This window comes from Dermochelys coriacea, chromosome 1 (genome assembly GCF_009764565.3).
Source record: "Dermochelys coriacea isolate rDerCor1 chromosome 1, rDerCor1.pri.v4, whole genome shotgun sequence".
Classification (NCBI taxonomy): Eukaryota; Metazoa; Chordata; order Testudines; family Dermochelyidae; genus Dermochelys; species Dermochelys coriacea.
This window is the reverse complement of record NC_050068.2, coordinates 205,352,837-205,375,096: the sequence shown is the minus strand read 5'-3', so window position 1 is coordinate 205,375,096 and position 22,260 is coordinate 205,352,837. Positions and strand designations below refer to the sequence as shown.

Below are 22,260 nucleotides of genomic sequence, written 5' to 3'. Positions count from 1 at the left end.
CTTTCCAGTTCTTAGTGCACTGTACAGTGCACTGTTTAACTCCTCAGGCATGAGCAGTGAACTTCAGCGGACCCTCCCCGCCCCATGAAACATTTTTCTGGACTTATAGGGAAGATCTCAAGAGGCTGATTGACTCTGGAAGCAGCAGCTTGCAGTGACTGGGAAAGGCTGTTTGAATTCTAGCGAGGAGAGCGGGGAGTACATTGGGCCATTAGCGGAAACAAACCATGAAGGAAGAAATCAAGAGGGAGAATTCCCTTAGGGATTTTGTTTTGGGGTTGGGGGAGGGAGAAGAAAGCTGCCCCATACAGACATTGCACATGCAGCTTTATCTCCATCACCGTTTCATACAAATTGCTTGGTGCTTGTCAAGCTGAAGGAACTAGATTCCATTGTGATGAACCTGCATTGCAGCTCTATGTGCATTAACTGCAGGTTTCCCAGTTTCTCTTAATGCACCTCCTTCACGTGCCATAAATCCATAGCTTCCACTCTTAAGTGCCAAGGTTTGTGCATTAGCACATCATTACAGGAAGAGTCCTAGGGATGAATTCACTACCAAGGTCAGCTAGCATGAGCTGGTGAATCAAAACAAGATGCCAATGTTCCCGCTGCAGTAAAAGAGGGTTTTAGAATTGTATAAAAATGCAGAAAATCTCTGCAGTCCTTCCATGACAAGATGTGGTGGCTTGGCAGGGTGATGTCTCTTCTGTCACTAAGCTTGATCAGGGAGGAGAGCATGACAAGAGGCTTCATTCATAGTCTTAAAAAAAAAAAAAAAAAAAAAAAAAGCAGCCATGAAAGCTGCTCCAATTATATTGGGAGAGGGGGAAAAGGAGGAAGATGCAAGGTGGCTTTTTGACTTGGGTGATCCCCAAAGAGTTTTATGAACCACATAGCTTCCTGTCAGGAATCTGAATTACAAACCTAACTGTTACAGAGCAGAATTTAAAATATGGTGGCAACAGGTGCCAGCGTAGAATTGCTCCAGTAGAGAAGCTGAGTTGCTTGGATCATGGTGGAGCAGAACGTACCAGGAGCAAACGTCTGCAGCTCCATGGGTTTTGAACACTCTTATCTATACATTGCTGTGATACAAGCACTATTTGAGACAGCATATGTATAATACACACAAGAAGTATCCTGTTATAATCCATCTTTATTTGTAAAAATCCAAATATAAAATCTTAACATTTCTCTCCTTTAAAAAAAAAAAGGCACATAAAAACTACTCCCATCTTTCATTGCCGTAGACTGATATGTCAAAAACTCCCTCCGCCAGTCCACGTTTCTTCGGGTTCACTTTGTTCTTCATTTCGTTCCTTTCAGGGCATAACTCTGCATTCAAATGCTGAAAGTACACATACACAGGGGAGATGGAGGGCTGTGCTGTGCATGGAATGTGGTTTTGCAGTTGAATTTTAGTAGTATGTTTCCTTTTCCACCCAACCTACAAAGAGAGAGAGAGAGAGAGAGAGAGAGAAAGAAAGAACTAAGTCAATCTCATGAAGCAGCTTAGCTTGTCCATTAAACTTCTGAACTCTTAGATGCAGTAGCACAAATGAACGTCAATACAAGATTGACCTTGCTGTAATGGAAAGTCTTTCAAAATATGTGATGACTTGCAATTTTCAAACTGCTCCGACTTCCCTGAGCTAGACAAACACGAACCATTATTTTCTAGTAGTGTGTAAATATTTCCTCCCCCATCTCTTTCCTTTCCCTGGCAGCATTTCATAATCTGAACATATTAAGAACTCAGATATGAGAGAGATTAAGGCCACAGCAGCAAGTCTTCAGGGTAGTTCTTACCCCCTTTGCAGTTCACTGTCCTTCATGCTGTTCAGCTAGAACAGGATTTTGGGGGTGGGGGGGAGGAGGCAGTGGCAAGAGGGGGAACAAAATACTGAATCAGAACCTTATTTGTTAGTTAGTGATGACACCACAACAGTGATAAGGGACAAATTCAGATGAATTTGGCCAATTCCTATGGCACATTCACACACAGGAAGAACTGGGCTTCAAGACTAAGCATCACTATTCAATTGGTATTGTCCCTAATTTGAGTCTGATCACATTTTACAATTACTGTAATCTCATTTTAAAGAAATGAAATGACAGTGTAACTCTGAAATTTCAACCCCAATATGCAATGGGATATATGTGAAATGGCAATTGTGGATTCCCTCTCCAGCATTGCAATGTTGTGCCCTGATGCCCAGAGACTAACACCACACTGCTCAACAGGGCTGGGACTTGTATTACATATGCAACAGTGCTCAGTTCACTGGAACCATATCTTCTTACCTCCAGGGCTGCGTCTGATGATTAGTTTTCTGACTTCATCATACATGAAGATAAGGAGAGAGTATGGGAAGGCACAGAACCACCAGGTTGGTCTGTTTCCGGGAAAGGAGACATGAGTAAGAATACAGACAGTATATTGCAGAAAGATTCATTAACTGGCAATTGGCAGCAGATCTTTGCATTTATGCGACGAATTGTGTAGATCACTGAATGGAGGCAAGTCCAGACCTGCCAATACAGCAGCTTCTGCAAGGGGCTCTGCTGAATCAAGAATCACCAACGAGTTTTCCCACAGAAAACTAATCTGATCCCAGATAAAGATTCCAACGAAAGGTATGCCACTGCACCTTTGTCCCATTTAGTACTAGCTCCTCCCACCCCACCACACTGATCTAGGAAGATTTCCTTCCAAGCACAGGTAAGCTTTGAACCTATAGCCTTCTGAATCCAAGTGATAACTGCACAAGCCAATCACATCTAGGAGCTGCAGACGTGACACCGGTGCCTCAGCATCACACTGGGTGACACTACTGCTGGGAATGCCAGCTTTTGTAGATTTAAAAGTCCCAGTTATTTTCTCAGTGAGACTACATGGGGTAATTGTAAGTGGTTGTTTAGTTTTGGAGAAATTCAACTTCATTCTGCTGCTAAATTCCCCATTCTGGTTTCAGTCAGATACAGGATATATTTTCCACTTCCTGCCTTGATGCCACAACCCACTGCAGCAGAGGGCTGTACTTCAGCAACTGGGGAAGGGAATTCTACAGACTGACAAGTCACCCATAGTACCTTTCATCTGAGGATCTCAAAGCACTAACTATTTTGGATAGAGGAGCTATTCCCCTTTCTGCACATGAATAAACTCTACTAGTGTAACTGCAGGCACCCTAGGGAGTTGTACTGCTTAACTACACTGGCATAGGTGAAGTGGTACAACTTGTGTTTAGACAAGCCCTGTGCTTTAAAGAGATTGCTTCATCATGGTCACCTGCCAAGAGGGCGGGGAAAGAGAGATTGATTGATTTTCTGGTTGGCAATGCAAGCTAAGCAGAGAGATTTCTGGTGGGTGACTTAAGAGGTCATTCTCCAATCTCGACCCAGTGGAGAGAGTGCCAAAGCTACATTTTATAAGCTACTCAAACTCTTGGGAGTCTTCATGCAATCACATCTTAGCAATAAGTTTGTTCTGTTGCAACTGTTGGGGAGTAACTGTGAGCTGAAATATCAAGACATGACTTACTTCAGTGGATACATCCTTAAGGCGATATCCATGCCAGGACAATAAGAGAGGAAGGCAGCCAGGGCAGTCTCCTCAAAGAGACCAAATATTAAGATCTTGTTCCTAGGAAAGACAGAAAAGGTAGTGCCATCCTTCTCACCAAACATGCAGATTTTCACTGAGGAATCTGATTTGCTAGGATATTCTTTGTACAAAAGAGTTATGGAATTATACCCTCTTTATTTCACCCTTCTCTTTGCATGGCCTTCACAACACAGTCAATATTTGAGACTGGGTTATCTTCTGATGTTCTTACAGCCAAGGATCAGAGAAAATCAGTTGTCCACCTAATCACATCCTGTCTGATCACAGAGAACTGTGGATTGCTCAGAAGCCATAAACCTCTCTACTTGACCCATTAACGCACCTAATCAGCACGACGTCACTATTAATGCACCTCATTTAATTGTTTGGCACTTGCTGAGATAGACTTCCATATAATGTTGGGCCGCTCTGCTATAGTAGCATATGGACTCCTCCTTAAAATCTTTCCATCCCACACCACTTACTTCATCCCCTGCTGGAAGACTGAATTCCTTCTGGTCTTACAGATGACCAAGTCTGCCCACTGCACCACTACAATGCTGACAAAGAAGGCTGTGTGGCAAGTGAACTCCACAATTTTCCTCTGTTCGTAGGTCTGGAAATGAGAAGGAAGAGCGTTAGTTCTTATACATTCACCTTATTCATTCCATGTGCAGATCTACGTGTGTCCCAATGCAGGATATGAACATTAGTAATTTGGCTTGCAGCCCCCTTGCTGTGCTCAAACTTACCCACTGCTGCCCATAGCTGTCCTCCACATCATTCACCCACCGATCATCCCATTTCACTCTGATCCCTAACAAGGAGGAGGGCAAGAACCCATTTTCTGCTAGGATTACAAAGTATGTGAAGAAGCCTCCAAGGGCCTGGATCATACCTGATTGGATTAGAAAGTGACAGATAAAGCTATGCAATCTGTGAAACATGGTCACGAGAAGTGATCTGCTAGACATGAGTTGTCTCTTACATGGACATTAATTTCCTCTTTTCTCATTTACCTGACACCCTCACTAGAGGCGATTTGCATTTCTGCAGCTATAAGATTTTGTTCCTTTGACCACCATCCAACATCTGTTCCTTCCCCCTCCCCAAGGAAAACGTCCCCAATTTTGTACAGTTACCCATGTTCCATACTTTACAGTAAAGGCCCGAAACTCTGGATCAGGGACACATGATAAAAACACCCATTTTAAGCCTCATCCCATGTTCCCCTACAAACAACTACATTTATGAAGCTTCAAGGTCTGCTGCAATTAATCACCCTGTGAACTGTAGCACATCTTTGTACTTCCTTTCATTCAGCCTCTAATGATATGTGTACAGGGGTATACTGGAGAGAATCTTTTACTTCTAATTAAACTAACAATGGGTTCTATGTTCCTCCAAACAAGTCTGAACCCAAGGAGAACTAGTTGGCCGCCAGCTACTTAGCAGTGCTGTGTAATTAAATAAAATTACCGTGAAAGTGATTCAGTGGATGAAGCAAGCTGCACAAGCCACCATGTGCAATTGCCTGAAGGTCTCTTAAAAGCTTGAATTTCCGACTTCCCAAATACAATATGGCCTACATGGCCAAAAGCCTATACACTACAAAAACATGGTAGCAGCTACAGCCCTAGACTGATTGCACAATCCCCCTTGAGGCCAAGCCAGCCCCATCAGTCCCGAGCACAGTCCCAATGGATGAAACGAAACAGCATCTTACCAATCTGCCCATAGGCCATACTGATCAGTCTCTCGTTCACTAGCTTGTCCGTTTTGGGGTTTCTGGGCTGTCTCTTCATGATATCACTCTCAGCTTGCTCATATGCCAAGGAGATAGCAGGAACCTTTGGGGTGGAGGACAAGAGTTGGCATACTAGGGAGCTTTAAAAACAACAAGCTTTTCTATTTTCAAAAAGAAGTGGATGGCTTCCCCTCTGTCCCATTATAGCAGGGGTGAGCAAACTTTTGGCCCAAGGGCCACATCAGGGTAGCGAAATTGTATGGAGGGCCAGGTAGGGAAGGCTGTACCTCCGCAAACAGCCTGGCCCCCGCCCCCTACCACTTCCCACCCCTGACTGCCCCCCTCAGACCTCCCAACCCATCCACCCCCCTGCTCCTTGTCCCCTGACCACCCCCTCCTGGGACCCCCCTGCCCCTAACTGTACCCCTGGCTCCCTGTCCCCTGACTCCTATCCATCCTCCTGCCCCCGACAGGCCCCCTGGGACTCCCACTCCTTAATCCAAACCCCCTGCTCTCTGTCCCCTGACTGACCCCCATCCCAAATCTCTGCCCCATCCAACCGCAGCCTGCTCCCTGTCCTGAATGCCCCCCAGAACTCCCTGCCCCTTATCCAACCCCCCTGCTCCCTTACTATGCTGCTCAGAGTGGCAGGAGCTCGCAGCCATGCCGCCGTGCTCCCCGGCAGGAGCGGTGGACCTGAATGCCGGTGGCGTGGCAATGATGTGATGCTGTGGGGGAGTGGGGACAGCAGGGGAGTGGCTGGGGACTAGCCTCCCCAGCCAGGAGCTCAGGGGCAGAGCAGGATGGTCCCATGGGCCGTAGTTTGCCCACCTCTGCATTATAGTGACCAAGAAACAGAGGCCTGTTGCCAAATAATTAAGTTAGATTGAGGGCCTATATGTAGTACCTTGCCCCTCTAGTAGTCCTTAGAGAGGATCAAAACACTCTGTAAGCCATAAAGCTTTGAGTCTCAGGAGACAGGAAAACTGGGCTATGGAAAGAGTATCTAGTGACCAGCTATGTTACAGAGCTAAGAAACAAGCTGGTTCCAATATTCTCTTGAATGTGAAGTTCTTTAGGGCTATGTACCCCGGTATTCTAAAGTATTTACCATGTCAGTGCCCAAGTCAATGCAGAGAATCGTGACTGTTCCCAGGGGCAGGGGGATGTTAGCAATGATGAAGATTAAGAAAGGTGTGATCTCAGGGATGTTACTGGTCAAGGTGTAAGCAATGGACTTCTTCAGGTTATCAAAGATCAGACGGCCTAGGAAGGAACAAATACAGATTCTTTACTACCACATGACAGCCAGGTGGCTTACAGAAGGCTTTATTCCTAAAGCTAAAACACACTGGTGCTTGAAAGCCTAGACACACTAGTTTTTCCTCTAGGCAGAGCTTCACAAGCAGAACTGCAATGCAGTGGAAGTTCAGGTATTCTATTCAAGTCATCATGAAGACAGTATCACTATCTCAGTTCACCACCAGCAGGTTCCACTGAATATGGAGAAAGGAAACCATCTCATTTTCAAGTTCACTGAGGGAGATCAGACAACCGTTCCTGTGAGCCCCCACTTCCAACTGCCAATGCCCTCTCAAAACCCAACACCTTTCAGGCATCGCAAGTAGCTGTGGCTGGGGATTCAACAGCAGGCATGGGGAGAGGGAAGCCCTATGGCTGGACTGCCTTCCATTTCACTTCTGCTGGAGGTGAACAGCCAGATAAAATTCAGGATCCTTACTTCCATAGCTACCAACACTGATATCAGAGAACAGAAGGGAGATAACGAGTTAATTCACTCCAGCCCAGGCACAGAAGTCTACACAGCGATAAAAAGATCTGGAGGCCTGCAAGCCCGAGCTAGCTGGCATAAGCCAGCTACAGTTTCTTTGCTGAGCAGGCATACCCTGAGTAACTCTAATCCTAGCTCCGAGAGCCCTACCTTACAACAGGCTTCAGGCCTAGCCCTAGCCTTGGAATCCCTTCATTTAGCAGCCAGGGGAACCCTTAACCTAGGGTAAGTACAGATCCCAATGACCTTTTTGGGGGTAGAATTTCCTGCTTGGATAGGTTTTGTAAGACTTAACTTGGGTTTATAATTCACTTTCACAGTAAAGGGACGTCTTTCAGAGATACTTGGTGATACCCTGTGGGATAAACTAGAATTGCCTACACTTAGTGTGCTAATTGAAGTTCAACAGGGGCTTGGAAATTCACCTTCCTCTACACCAGTTACAATGGAGGCAAAGTTGTCATCCAGGAGAATCATGTCAGCTGCCTGTTTAGAGACATCAGAGCCAGCAATACCCATGGCAACACCAATGTCCGCTTTCTTCAGAGCTGGGGAATCATTCACACCATCACCAGTAACAGCTACAATGGCTCCCTATGCACAGGGAAAGAGAAGAGTTCAGTTCCCACAATAGGAATGTGCAAACTTGGACGCCCTCGAGGCAATGTACAAGTCTTCCAAGAGTATTACCATTAACCCTTCCACAAGGGTCTGTCACAATCCTGAATAGCAATTTTTCTGAACAGGACCCATAGCTAGAAACTGCTCTTTTAGTGCTATGTTTGGGACCCGATCAAGGTCTTGTAGGTGATCAGTGAAGGATTTTTGAAAAAGAGACCCTGTGTCTTCTTTGAAGTACAGAGACCTGGTACGCTTCTCTGAAGCCTGCAGTCAGGAACTTCATATCTGGACATGCTGCTTTCTCTGGAGAACACATTGGATGCCTCTGGTCTTAGGGTGGGGTGGTAATAATGGTGAAAGTTTAAGCCCCTCTCTCCCAAAGTGTTCAGACCTTAAACCTAACTTCAGCAACAACTTTTCCCCTTGCAGGTCACTTATGAGGCCTGCAGTGGTGCATGGCACTGATTTGAAAATGTGTATCATACACCTTTCCTCATAGTGTCCATATTCATATATGACATCTATACGGAATACCTAGCTATGGCTCAGACTAGTATCACAAAGTGCTTCTGCAGCTGTTGCTGTTACTATAAAGAAAACCCTGAACAACTAGGCAGATATACCCCAGAGTAGTGAGATGTCTAGGCCGTGCTGTTGCTGTTGAACATGCTGCATACTTGAGCTGGTAGTTTAAAGCGAATACTTTTATGGATGATGATCAAATAGCTTAGCACTTTCTCCTTACCTGTCGCTGGCAACCTTCCACAATTATAAGCTTCTGCTGAGGAGATGTCCTGGCAAACACAATTTCCGTATGATGAGTCAGAATGTCATCTAGTTGTTCACTGGTCATGTCCTTCAGATCTGTGCCATGGACAACACAGGCCTTGGCATCCCTGGGATTTAACAAAAAACACACCCACCTTCCATTAACCCACAACTCTTATGCACACTACAAAAGGGAAGCCTCAGCTTTTAATATACTTAAAAAGTACTGCCTTCAGAGGAGGAGGAGGAGGAGGTTCCAAATTTTATAATGTTTGGGTTGTCATATCTTGGGTGACCAACTCTTACCGAAGGAGAGGGAAGAAAGACTGTTCCTATGTTCTACAGTCAGTGTTCCCTCTAATGTTTCCCACAGATGTGCGGAATGAATTTTATTATGTGCACCAATATGGAGGTGATGTGTCACACATCATCTTCCTATTAGTGCACATACAATTAATATGGTGGGGGTGGGCTTAGGAGTTTGGGGGTGCAGGAGGGTGCTCTGGGGCTATGGCAGAGAGAGAGAGAGAGAGAGGACTCTCCCAGGACTCTCCCCTGCAGCAGCAGCACCTGGGCTGGGGGGAAGGAAGAGGCACCTCTCCCCACCACAGTAGCTCTGGGGCTGGGGCCATAGGAAAGGCACCCCTCCCCTGGCAGGTCCAGGCTGGGATAGGGGTGCCACGGCAGAGCTGGAAGCCAGGCTAGGGGCACCTCTACCCTGGCAGGTCCCCAGGCGTGTTCCCTGAGCACCTGTGTGGCATTAAGGCGGCGGCTGCGCAGCTTACAGGGAACTTAGTCTACAGTTACAAAATATTCTAACAGCTCATGTTATGCTCTAATATTTTGAATTTTCTTACCCACATAGGGTGTATATCCATGCCAAACTACATTAGACAGCCAGCTCTTATCTAGTCCAGCATCCAACCCATTACTGGCCAAACGGATAATACATGTAGCTAATGATGCAACATTGTACATAAGGGGAAATTCCTTTCTGACCTCACAGCCAACCACACCAAGACCCTCATATAGGGTGACCAGACAGTAAATGTGAAAAATCGGGACCGGGGGGGGAAGAGAAGAGGAGAGAGGACATCTGGTCACCCTACCCTCAAACATGTGGTCCAGTTATCCTCCTTAGCCTGCTTTAATCACATAATGAGCTTTATGAAGTTACCCTCTCAAAAAACCTAACCACAATATTTCATCTTCCTCAGCAATTTATTCCACAGGCTGTCTATTCACAGTTCACAAGCACTCTGTATAGATCCTCCAAGCAAAACAAAGGCTTGGTCAGGCTAAACGATGCAAGCAGCCCATTAACCGTATAAGCAGCCAGCTTGTAAATAGGGTGAATTAGCCTGATAAATATTTCAAATGTTGTGCTCTCAGGTAGTGAAGGCACCCTGTATTAACCAGTGAGGGAAAGAGAAGTCCTGAAGGGAACCCAAGTATTTGTCCATTGGACTGCTCTCATTTTGGAAACCTATCTACCCTACTTTGGCGCTATGAACCTTAAGATCAGTTTTGAATGCTATCCCCAGAACTCCTCAGTTCCTCTGCCTACCCAAAAAATTCAGATCTAAAACTCTTGAGGGAACAGGGTTTTGTTTTGACTTTTGAGAGTCTTAACCACCTGGTTTGATTTTAAAATATTTCTCTTTGGAGTTGAATGGGAGGTCAACTTTTAAGAGAGTTCCAGTTACGTTTCCTTACATTACAAGTAAGGAACCTTACACTCAGTATAACTATCTTGTTTGAATTTTTGCAGGCCACTCAGATTAGACAGTTAAAAACAGCCTAGCCATTTTCACTTTTCATTTGAGTTCTTCCACAAACTTTTAATCAATGTTTCAGCATCCTTGGCCCTCAAAGGGGGCTTTTAGTCAGTTTTGACATGTAGTTTTATTAGTAGTTAAGCTTTTCTTTAACTAAGCTTGGCCAAATTCAATTTTTATTTATTTATTTATTTATTTTTTTATAATTTCAACTGAACTGATTTTTTTTATGCACTTAAAACATTTATCTACTTAAATTTTCACAGTTGTGGGAAGTTATGGGGGAGGGTCTGACAATAATTTAATGACAGTAGGTACTGAGATTCAAAAAAGTTAAAACTATAATAGTAAGACACAAACATCACATATAAAAATGTATGAAGTAAATACCATTAAGTCAAACTTGATTCTCAAGCAGGGCTTTCCTTACTTTGCTTATCTCAAAATTTCAATTACTGATGGATTTTTTTCATCAGTTCGTGTGTGTACAGTGAAAACAATGTTTTCTGATATTTACCAATAAAAATCTAATTATAAACAAGCTTAAATAAGTTTTGGGTGAAAACTGGACTAAAACTGGACCTTTAAGTACTCAAGCCACTGAAACATTTATTAATCTTAACGTTAGATACATCTTCAATGGCAATTTGGTCAGTTGTGCATCTGCTAAATTCCCAGTTAATAATTCCACAATCTCCACTCAGGACACAGTTACCAGTGCTGGCAGCTATGAAATCAGGAATGTGTGTCCTGCTTTTGGTTTATGCACACTAACATGATCCAAACAAGCTTTTTGAGTTTTGCTTCAAAGTTATTTGCCCTTATGTAAAAATCTAGTAGTTACTAGAACATTTTGGAGTCAAGTGAACATTTCACTGGGTGTGTGACAAATGCCAAAGAAATATAATGTGCAGCGTTAAGACATGTTAACTTCTAGTCTCAGATAAAGTAAAGCTAAGAGGGGATTGTGCAGGGGAGACATGAGAGGCAGTCTTTATTCTAAGACAGCCTTTTCCTTTCCATCTACAATGTTTTTTCTGTTCAGTACCTGGGGTTGACCTGGCTGACAGGGATATTCAGACGAGCAGCAATATCCTCTACTGTTTCATTGCCCTCAGAGATGATGCCAACACCCTTGGCAATAGCTTTGGCTGTGATTGGATGGTCTCCCGTAACCATGATAACCTGCAATGCAAACATCAGACATTGTGAAAGCCTAACCTGTCCTGTTGAGCAGTGCTCTGTAGAACAGAGACAGAGTGCATACTGAAGGAGTGTTAGCACTTCCTTTTGTTGTCACAAGTAAATTGTGGTAAGGATTAAGTCTTATTTCCAGAGTTGTTCTGTTCTTGTTGAACCCCGCCACGTCAATTCGGACTGCGAGAGAGTCAGCAAGGTGACATCCGGGAAGCAAATCTGAGCTCAGCCAGATATTTAATAGCCATGACGTTACAACAGGCCCTTTTGCTGGGGATCTCAGGAGGCCAAGAAGAAATTAACAGGATATAGAAATAGAGCTCCCCAAACCCAGGTGGTTCCCCTGAGGAAGGGAAAAGACAGCAGTGCAGGGAAGCTTGTATTTCCTGGTCAGGAAGACTACTTCCATCTACAGGACTGTCATCAATACTTTTAGACCAGCACTGGGTTAAGAGACAGGAAGTAACCAACAGAATATTAGGCCCAATTTTGTCTGACTCAGACCAGTTCAGCCCCTGGATATTAGGAATCTGGACTCTCCATCAAAAACTTTTTTTCAGTCTGCTATTTGATTACCGTGGACCCTACATTACTCCGTTAAGTTAAATGGCAAACTTCTGAGCCTTTAAGAATAGCATCAGAGTGAACTGGGCCCAGGGAAGTATTCACTACTAGCTACAAATCTCCAGTCTCAGGCACATGCAGTACACGTATGTCGAACACACATAAGGATCAGCACTTGAAGGAGAACCTAGTTTCTTCCAGGTCTGAATACTGGGCTCACTCGGTTCATTTGTATTTTAGCTCACGTCATCGCACACACTCAAAAAGAGATACCTTGATTCCAGCACTTCTGCATTTGCCAACAGCATCTGGCACAGCAGCACGAGGAGGGTCAATCATAGAAATCAACCCGACAAAGCAGAGTTTTTCCACAGGAAAGTTGATGTCATCGGTGTCAAACTGGAAGCCTTCCGGGAACTGATCATCTGGCAGAGCCAAGTGGCAAAAGCCTGCAGAGAAAGTCAAAAATGATGATTAGTTTGTGCCCCTAAGCAGGCAGGTTTACTTGTGAATTCACTTATTGTGAACAGTAGTGATGAGCTCTGTAAGTTAGTGCCAGGTCTTCTGCTCAGGAGCCCAGTCAATGTTATTCAAAGTAAGCATAACTCCCGACAGCTTAAAAGTTTTTCCCTAGACTGGTGGCTAGTTGCCAATGCCAAGTGACCAAGAACTACTTAAAATTTACTTTAAATGGAGCAATTTTTAATATAATGCAGCCCATGGAAATGATAGGTTCCAGCATGCATTGATTCATTTTGATCCAAGCAGTCTGGCTACCCTGTATGTGATGGGACCCCGAAACGTTCATGTAGGCTGCACCCAATATTAGAACAAGTGCACATCTCTCCCGAGGGAGAGGGCCTTTCCAGATCAATGCTGAAGTGCCCGGTAAGTTAGAGACAGTTGCATTGCCAGAACAGAACACAACCCCCTGTACTTAACCCATTGCTTCTGTGGCATGCTGTGTGGAGCCAAAACGACTAGCAGTGCACTATGACTGCATTTCCTTACCTAGTACTCTCTCCCCAAGGCCTCCCAATTCAAGGTAGGCATTTTGAAAAGCATCTTTTGCCTCCTCATCCAGCGATTGTTCTTTTCCATGGATCAAAATGGAGCTGCAGCGGTCCAGGATTCTCTCTGGGGCTCCCTTCATCACCAGCAGGTAGCGAGACTCTGATGGATTGGCATTCATATGGATAGACAGCTAGGTTGTAAGAGAAGAGCTTTTACTGCTTTATATTTGTATAGCATGAGATTAATGGGACTGCTCCCATTAAAAATGCCACATGGAATGGTTAATTTCCACAGTGATTTGGAAGAATTGTATAGGCAGAAAGTGCTTAACACTCACTCCAAGTATTCAGCAGTGAATTGGAGAATTACGGCAGATCCCTTTAAGGTACTCTGGAAACACAGGAATTCTGGCGAGTTCTCTTCCACAACCTTGGTTATATGTGAGTGTCGAGAACTCTCTAGCGTGCGTGTCATTTATTTTAAAAGGTAACATTTGCAATGCAGCTAGTTCCCCAGACTCAATCTCTCCTAGTCTCCCATCACAACACTCAGATATGTAACAAGAAAAACAAAACAAAAAAACCCCCTATTTGCAGCCAATGCAATCCCACTGCAGACAGTGCCGTGTTATTCAGGGCTGATCTAGTCCCTGAAGCACTTTGTATAAATTAACATATGGGGACTGGGAACCCTTCTTCCTCAGGAGGTTCTCACTCCCTTTTACCTGGTATTTGTTGGTAGAGTTGAATGGTATTTCCACTACTTTGGCATTCCTTTCTCTCATGTCTTTGACAGAACCACAGCACACTTCGATACATTTTAGAAGTGCAGATTCCGATGCATCACCTGCAACTGCCCTCTGTTAAAATGAAAAAAGTTTCACACATTGTAAACTTCACTCTTTCACAAAAGAGACCGAGCATTTCAAACAAGGCTGAAGCCAAAGTCAAACAGACTTCTAGAACGTGGCGAAAATTATGTAACCAACAGGACATTATAAGAAGAGTTGTGGCAGACACGCATTACAGTAATAAGAAGTTATTTTTAACAGCTTCAAGTTATGAATGAAGAGATGCAAGAAGCAGGATTACAATAGGTTTAAGATTTTATGGTACAAGATTATAAATCCTCTGTTTTTAATATCGTCACAGAACCAGTATTGATGAATAATCAAGATAGTGTGTTCTACATGGGTTCTTCTACGCTGCTATCAAGCATAGTATACAAGCACCTTCCAGTAATGCATTAAGCGACATAATTAACATGTCAAACACTGGACACAAGAGCAGTGCTTCACTTTTGCAGACATTAGACTAGGCTGGATCTTAGCTTAGCATCTCCCCTCCATGATTATTGCCATGTGGCATTTGCTTTAGTGACATACAATTATGTCAGAAGGTCAGACAAGATTAGGCACAAGTGTACTGTGAAGTTAATTAAACATCCTATGACAGCTGCTCACTCTGCTCCTATGCCCACCACTGCCAGTTTCTTTAAAGCAAAAGTATACTATCATGGAACCCACTCCCCACATACTATGTGGGAATAACCAAAAGAGGGGAGAAAACGCACCAAGCTTGCTCTGGAACATTCAGTTCCTGTTGTGTTCTACTCCCTTAACCTGCAGATTTCTGGGGTCAGTAGAAGGCAGAGATCATGCTGCAGGAGCCATACATCAACTACCCCCCTCCCCTGCCAGAAGCACAGAAAGGGAGATTGCTTCCCCAGCTTTCCTCTATGGATCTGTTTGCAGGAAAAGCCAGGAGCACCAGCTGACCTTCCCGGCCTACACGTCCACTGCAATCCTGGGACTGGTGGGCATGTCACAGAGACTGGGCATAAATTGTTACTGCACTGCCTTCACCAGTCTAGACAACTGGATTGTAACACCAACAAATCAGAGCAAAAATTGTTGTCAGATAGTTTAGGGTGCCTTCATTGAACTCACCTTGAGAATAGGTACATTTTCTTGGTTAGCCTGGAACACAGCACGGTTGCAGAGACCTGCAACTCTGGACAGAGCACCCCAGGTAAGAGAACTCTTATCAAAGGAGGCACCTGGAAGCAGGGGGAGAAGGGAAATGTTAAGGTGCCAAATAGATCAGGGAAAAGGCTTCTTTCAGCTTAGCGTAAAGTCTCGGTCTTTTCTACCTCAGACTATAAAAAAAGCTCATAGTTCTGCTACTGGGAGTTTTCCATCTGCTTCTTTTCCCCTAAATTTTAGCTGCTCATCTAGTCACAAGTTACTCTGGAGAGCAGGTGGTGAATAGGGAAAGGCCTGGGGATTAAAAGAGTAGCTAAGCATTTTAAGAACAGGCATTTTTAGTCTAGATTCTATATACTAGTAGTTATGTTTTCAGTAGTGGCAAGGGTCAAACTGATTTCCTTTCATAGACTGGGACACTAGGAATCAAAATTCCTGGGTTCCACTCCAGCTCTCCCACTCACTGTTAGGGAAGTCTTGGCCTCACTATGACAAGTCTGCAAAACCAATGTGAAAGGTTAAATGTGAAAGTTTATCACAGGGATGACAATTAAAGGACTCCTCCACTCCATTTACCCCATGTTTATTGTCGAGGGGCTTCAAATGACATGAATTGAACATGGTTTCCCTGGAAAGAGTAAACCAGGCAAAAGCCTTTTTTAAAAAGTCATTTGCTAGTTGGGAGGGACAACTATTAAGCCTTGAAGATTTTTTTTTTCATGGAACAAACACTGGTTTATTCCTACTATTGTCAGCCCAAATGTTTATACGGCTTCCAATAATGCTTTGTATTTATACAGCTTGATGCTTTGCACTGTATTAAACATGGCTGAAGTACTAGTGTAGACCAGACACAGCCACTTTCAAAACTGGATCAGACAAGCACGATCACACCTACAGGAAAAAAAAAAAAATCAAATCAAGTCTTCCTCACCAGTGCAAGTGCACCTGATAACCAAAACAACATTTTCTAGTTTAGAAAAAATTAGAGTGGCAGAGCTAGCACTGAAACTCATGATTTACAGGCACTTTGAATGGTGATAAGACTTGGATATTTTGCCAAGTGGTAACATCAAGGTCCTAGATCAAATCCAAAATGTGAATCGGAACTAGGGAAAGTGATCTTTCCAATGCTCACTGTCTAGGAGTCATTAGTCCAATGAGTTGTACATTCAAGATAAAGAGGAAAGGAAGTTAGAGCATGGGGCCATAATGAGGTTTATATTGATTAACCAGGAACTGTAGAAGACAAGTTCTAAATCCTCCCAACTCTGCACTCCAGACACCAAAGTCTTTTTACATTATCTATAAATCAAGACACCTCTACACAACATGCTAATTAGAAACTCTAATTGAGAGAGCTTTTCTTACCGCTCTGGTTCTCTGTGGTGTCTGCCTCATGAATCTGATTGTCAAACCACATGTGGGCAACTGTCATGCGGTTCTGAGTCAGGGTACCAGTTTTGTCGGAGCAGATGGTAGATGTGGAGCCCAGGGTTTCCACAGCTTCCAAGTTCTTCACCAAACAGTTCTTACGAGCCATACGCTTGGCTGTTAGTGTCAGACACACCTAGGAGAGGAAGAATCAGACAGGTGCTTGTACACTAATTTAGTTCTACATAGCCCACAACTGGCACTAGAGTGCAGTAATTTTGCATTTAGAAGCTGCCGTTACCACTCCCCCACAAAAACAGAAAGCACTGATTCTCAGACTTGTTTAAAATTTAGCCCAGACTGCATTTTCTCCTTCATAAGCATCTCATATATCACATCACATTTTGGGTCAGAAGGCCTTAAAATGCAATGCCAATAAAGAGTACAGAAACTACTCAAGAACATGAGAAGTTTTTGAAACAGTTTAGCCAGACATGGCCCTGTTTTACCATCTAAAGTAAGTGGGAATAGCCTCTCTCAGCCATTCAGTTGGGAACTCAAAGGCATGAGACTCTGCAGATGGAAGATGCTTTTGTTACTTTACTTCAAAATAGTGGGGTTTTTTTGTTTAAAAAAAAAAAACTAAACAGGTTAAATGTCACCAAACTGGATAGTCCCCTGCTTTTCACTGTATCAGAAAGGGAACCGCATTTATAGTCCTGACTTTTTGACTAAAAAGAGAAAAGGAGTACTTGTGGCCCCTTAGAGACTAACAAATTTATTTGAGCATAAGCTTTTATGAGCTACAGCTCACTTCATCAGATGCATTCCGCTCATTGCTCAAATAAATTTGTTAGTCTCTAAGGGGCCACAAGTACTCCTTTTCTCTTTGCGAATATAGACTAACACGGCTGCTACTCTGAAACCTGACTAAAGAGTTAACAGTCTTGCAATATGAAACTTATTTTATGATTTAGTAATTTGGGGCCCATCTACACTAGCTGAAGAGTTTCAAAACTGTAGTTAATTTTGCAAAAGGGTTCCAGTGTAGTCTGGATGAGTTGGTACTAGGCAGAAACATGTGACTGTTTCTCAGACTAAATTAATCACTATCACAGGTTGGCCCTACCCACACAGACCAAGACGACTGCTCAGCGATGAGAATACCCCTTGCTATACTACAGTTTGCCTTCAAGTACAATCTAAGATTAAGTGCAACTGATTTCAAACTATATTGATATTCCCCACCAGCTCACCGTGACAGTAGCAAGCAGACCCTCGGGAACGTTGGCGACAATGATTCCAATGAGGAAGATGACAGCCTGCAGCCAGGTGTACTCAAGGATCAATGAGAGGATGAAGAAGGTGACTCCCAGGAACACAGCCACTCCAGTGATGATGTGAATAAAATGCTCAATCTCAGTTGCAATGGGAGTTTTCCCCCCTTCCAGTCCAGATGCTAGAGTGGCAATACGGCCCATCACAGTATTATCACCAATGTTAATGACAACACCACGGGCAGTGCCTGGAAGTGAGACACAACAGGCTTTAATAGAGTACTCACTGATGCCAAACACAGAAAGCTACTTCGCTCTGGTTTGAGTTTGGAGGTGCTTAATCAGATCTCCACAGATTCATTTAAAACAACCATGTTTGTTCACACCACAATAGCCTTTACACCATCATCCACATCAAGCATATGTGAGGATGAATCTCTAACCCAGCCGGAGAGCAGGAATTCTTGTGTAAATAATACCACCATTGCCATGCAGAGTTCCTGCACACCTCCTCCCTTGGATTCCAATTAGTGGATAAGGATCTGCCACATGGCAGTGCATCCACAAGGTTTTTAAGAGGGCAGATAGTTTTCCGCCAAAGGGATGACGTAATGACATAAGCAGGCACAGACTTTTGATTGCTTATGACAGCAGGAGAAGGGAATCCCTTCCAAATGCCAGTCCCTATTTTGGGACCTATCCCTCTGGTACAACATGACAAGCGTCAATCAGCTATGCAGTACAACATTTCTTCTCCAACACTGGACTGACAATGTGATCTAGGCATATTATGGGTGTTGCCATAAAAATATATATGTGCATATCTGAGGGCAAAACTGAGCCCCACGTTTACCAAAAAAGATACTACTTTTTAATTTGTAAATCCTCATTGTACTCTATCTGGTTACATTGGGACACCTCATGTCACACAGTGTTGGGTCACAAATGACAAAGGGAGGGGCTAATTCATAAAATAGCCACTGAGTCTCCTGAAGAATTCTGAAGGTGGAATACTAGTTCTGTTTGATGGGCACTGGAATTCTAAATTCTCAAAAGCAGCTGCGTTATTTTTGAACACTTCCGTCTGACCTCAATTGGGCCTTGGGTGAGAACGATGCCAGGGGACCTATACAAACCCATGTTCCTTGTCCTTTCTAAAAGGTTTGAATTAGTTAAATTAATAGAAGTAGAGTAAAGCAACATCTTGAAGGAAACCGGAAACTCAAAGCTAACGTTGCTGCAGAAGCTTACTGTCCAATTACGCACGGTCAATTTCCTATCAGATACAGCCTCTCTCCCCAAGAGCCGATACTCTGGTTGTTTGCATGTGAGTTGGAAGTGGAGTCCATATGCTTCCAACTACATAAAGTTACACATTAAACATTTATACTGCCATAGCAGTTTCTTGATTTAATTGTTTAACCCCCCAGTGTTACATTAATGCACATTTTATGGAGTATTAAAGCCATGTACCTTCCACACAGTTGGTGGAAAAGAAAGCAATGTTCCTGGTCTCCAGTGGGTTCTCGTTCGTGAAATCTGGAGACCTGGTCTGAGGCTCTGACTCACCAGTGAGTGAGGAGTTATCCACCTGCATAGAAGATATATCACATTGTTTCTTGCGCAAGCGGACAAATACCCAGGAAGGAGAAGAAATTTAAGTAGGGCTTTGGAGCTGTGCTCCGGCTCCACTCCAGCTCCAGGCAAAAACCTGCTGCTCCACTGCTCCGGAGCTGCTCTGCGCTCCAGCTCCGGGCTCTGTTCCAAAGCCCTGAATTTAAGGGGAACACATTGCAATTCTAGGGCACTTCTATATCATCATCATCATCATCAAAAAAACCTAACATCCCATAAATTCAGCATTGAATTTAGCTAGTTAGAAAAGTGACTCCCTTAGTATGGAATGGGGTTTTCAGAGGGACATTAGAAAATGCACCCACCTTACAGCCATGAGCACTTATGATACGAAGATCAGCTGGAATTCTGTCTCCTCCTTTCACCTCCACTAGATCTCCAACTACAACACCTTCAGCATTTATGCTTAACTTCTCACCATTTCTGATCACAAGGGCTTGCTAGAAAAGTCAAGGAATACACTACTTTAAATCACAGGTTTCAGAGTAGCAGCCGTGTTAGTCTGTATTCGCAAAAAGAAAAGGAGTACTTGTGGCACCTTAGAGACTAACAAATTTATTAGAGCATAAGCTTTCGTGAGCTACAGCATCCGATGCATCCGATGAAGTGAGCTGTAGCTCACGAAAGCTTATGCTCTAATAAATTTGTTAGTCTCTAAGGTGCCACAAGTACTCCTTTTCTTTTTGCGACTACTTTAAATATAATTCAGAAAAGGCTTAAAGGGGCCAGAGGGTCTTTCCTCTCATGATGGTAAGTCAACTTATTTATCACAGATAGAAATGTGGTTGAAGAAAACTAATGGGTTTAGTTTTCCTGTCATTAAAAGCTCCTTATGCCATTGTAATAAGTCCCTATGGCGGTTGTGCGCGACGTGGGCTATTTAATCCAAATCAGAGCTAAATTTCTTTAAGTGCTTTATAAATCAGACCAACAGAAGTCCAATATACTAAGAAGCTGCAGTCAAGTGCTTTACTGGACACCAATAACTGGTGATACTCATCCAGTGGGGAGTATAGCTAGCATTTGCTATTTGCGCCAAATAACTTTGCTAATGCCAAGAGAAATATGAAACTTCTACTTTTAATAGATTGAGAGCCATAGTGACAGGCTGGCATTAAAGAAGTCAAATCTGCTTAAAAACTAGCAAAATACTCCCTAAATCCAGTCACATCCTTTGCAGTGACAGAAAGATTCTAATCTGATTAACAATCCTGAGCTAGCTAAAGCCTGTTCAACTGCAGGGTGATCAGACATTACATACCTGAGGCACCATGTTTTTGAAGGATTCCATGATCTTAGAACTCTTTGCTTCTTGGTAGTATGAGAAGCAGCCAGTTATGATAACGACAGCAGCCAACACAACACCCAGATACAACTGCAATGAACAGAGTGAACTGAGAGCAGATTCTGACTGAAGGGTTTATTTTTCAATTTCTAATGCTTACACTAAATTGCAAAGCTACTTGCAGTTTTTGCATAGTGTATGTGCACAAGTTAATCAAGAGCTACAGTCAATTTTATGTTCCAGGAAACAGCTAAAACTTCCGTTAATGAGATCTGATGTGAGCTGGAATTCAGCTACTGAAGGCATGGATTGAAAACCATACATGTAGAAGCACAGGAATTAAACCAGAGTGAGACTACAGTTATGAAAATACTACCATTCACTAAAAACCTTAGGAAAAGTTCCTAGAGTGAAGGTTTGGATGCAAGACAATTAACAGGTCTAGCTCCATGCAAATAAGCCTAGTACACAAGTACTCACATTATCATTATTTGGCTCCTCCTCCATTGCAGCCTGGATGCCATAAGCCAGAAAACAAAGAACAGCACCAATCCATAAGAGAAGGGAGAATCCTCCAAACAGCTGCCGGCAGAACTTTATCCATTCAGGAGTGGTAGGGGGAGGTGTGAGGGAGTTTGGGCCATCCCGAGCCAAAATCTCAGCAGCACGAGCAGTTGTCAAACCCTAGAATGCAAGTTGGGAAGGTAGTTTAGTTATAGCGCTGCAGTAAGGTCAGACCACCAGGCTCTTCCTCAGTTTGAGGCACTGGTCAAATGTGGATTGAGCAAGCCATTCCGAGTTCATTCCTGTTCTTACACAAGAATGAAAACAAAGGCCTGCCTCTGCTTTGCTTCCCCCTCTGCTCCTGCAAGCTAAAGGAGAGAACACTTTCCTTACAATAAAAGAGCAAAGACAATGGGAGTTTGTGTAGCCTTTTAGTGTCTCCAGGTAAGTATTTGTACTACAAATCCGCATAATAAAAAAAGCCTCACAAGTAACTTCTATTTCCAGCTCTCAGATGAAAGTACAAGCTGGCCAGGTGAAAAGAATGGTACAGGAGCTCACAATGATGATGGGCCTTCAATGTCAAAGGTGTGATGGGACCATAATTGTGGAAGTTATAACCCCCTGAAAAACGGTCCACAAAAGACTGTCAGAGGCTCTGAAGTTATGGCACAAGCAAAAATCAAAATGGTCTTTTATGTGGCTATTTTGATTTTAGTCTTCCCAAAAAAATCTCTCAAGTTTTCAAAAAGCTTGACTTGTATGAGAAGAATTAAGTTTCTCACCCTACTGCGCTATAAAAGACCCAAAATAAAAGATGTCTTGCTGCATCAAACCTTGTAGGAAACAGCCGTCAACTAAACAGCACCAACCAAGGTGTAAAACCAGCATCGTACCCTGCTCAAAGTGCTGACCAATTCATGTATGTGATATTAATTTCAGCAAGCTAGCATATTTTACATGTTTCTACAATCCTCAAAAAAGTCAAGTGGGAGATAAGTGATGTAGATATTTTTTTTTTTTAAAGTTTGTCTGAAGATTTTTTTTTTTTGCCTGAAACCAACTAGATATACCATCTACCTACAAGATTTTTTTTTTTGCCTGAAAACT

General features: G+C 43.3%; 1 protein-coding gene across 2 annotated transcripts in view; it reads right to left on the bottom strand.

The window, feature by feature from the left end:
• Nucleotides 1-1,141: 1,141 nt before the first annotated feature.
• Nucleotides 1,142-22,260, bottom strand: part of ATP1A1 (ATPase Na+/K+ transporting subunit alpha 1) — a 50,828-nt gene continuing 29,709 nt past the window's right edge. For both annotated transcript variants that reach the window (XM_038393272.1, XM_038393280.2), the window contains exons 4-23: nt 21,127-21,330; nt 20,623-20,736; nt 19,667-19,801; nt 19,200-19,317; nt 17,706-17,974; nt 16,447-16,645; nt 15,040-15,149; nt 13,816-13,950; nt 13,089-13,281; nt 12,351-12,526; nt 11,365-11,501; nt 8,516-8,666; nt 7,575-7,743; nt 6,469-6,623; nt 5,337-5,460; nt 4,363-4,508; nt 4,096-4,226; nt 3,548-3,649; nt 2,308-2,399; nt 1,142-1,450 (exon numbers count right to left, since the gene is read on the bottom strand). In XM_038393272.1, coding sequence (XP_038249200.1) covers nt 1,422-1,450; nt 2,308-2,399; nt 3,548-3,649; nt 4,096-4,226; nt 4,363-4,508; nt 5,337-5,460; nt 6,469-6,623; nt 7,575-7,743; nt 8,516-8,666; nt 11,365-11,501; nt 12,351-12,526; nt 13,089-13,281; nt 13,816-13,950; nt 15,040-15,149; nt 16,447-16,645; nt 17,706-17,974; nt 19,200-19,317; nt 19,667-19,801; nt 20,623-20,736; nt 21,127-21,330 — 2,889 coding nt within the window. In that variant the 3' untranslated portion in view covers nt 1,142-1,421. The remainder of the gene's footprint in view (nt 1,451-2,307; nt 2,400-3,547; nt 3,650-4,095; nt 4,227-4,362; nt 4,509-5,336; nt 5,461-6,468; nt 6,624-7,574; nt 7,744-8,515; nt 8,667-11,364; nt 11,502-12,350; nt 12,527-13,088; nt 13,282-13,815; nt 13,951-15,039; nt 15,150-16,446; nt 16,646-17,705; nt 17,975-19,199; nt 19,318-19,666; nt 19,802-20,622; nt 20,737-21,126; nt 21,331-22,260) is intronic.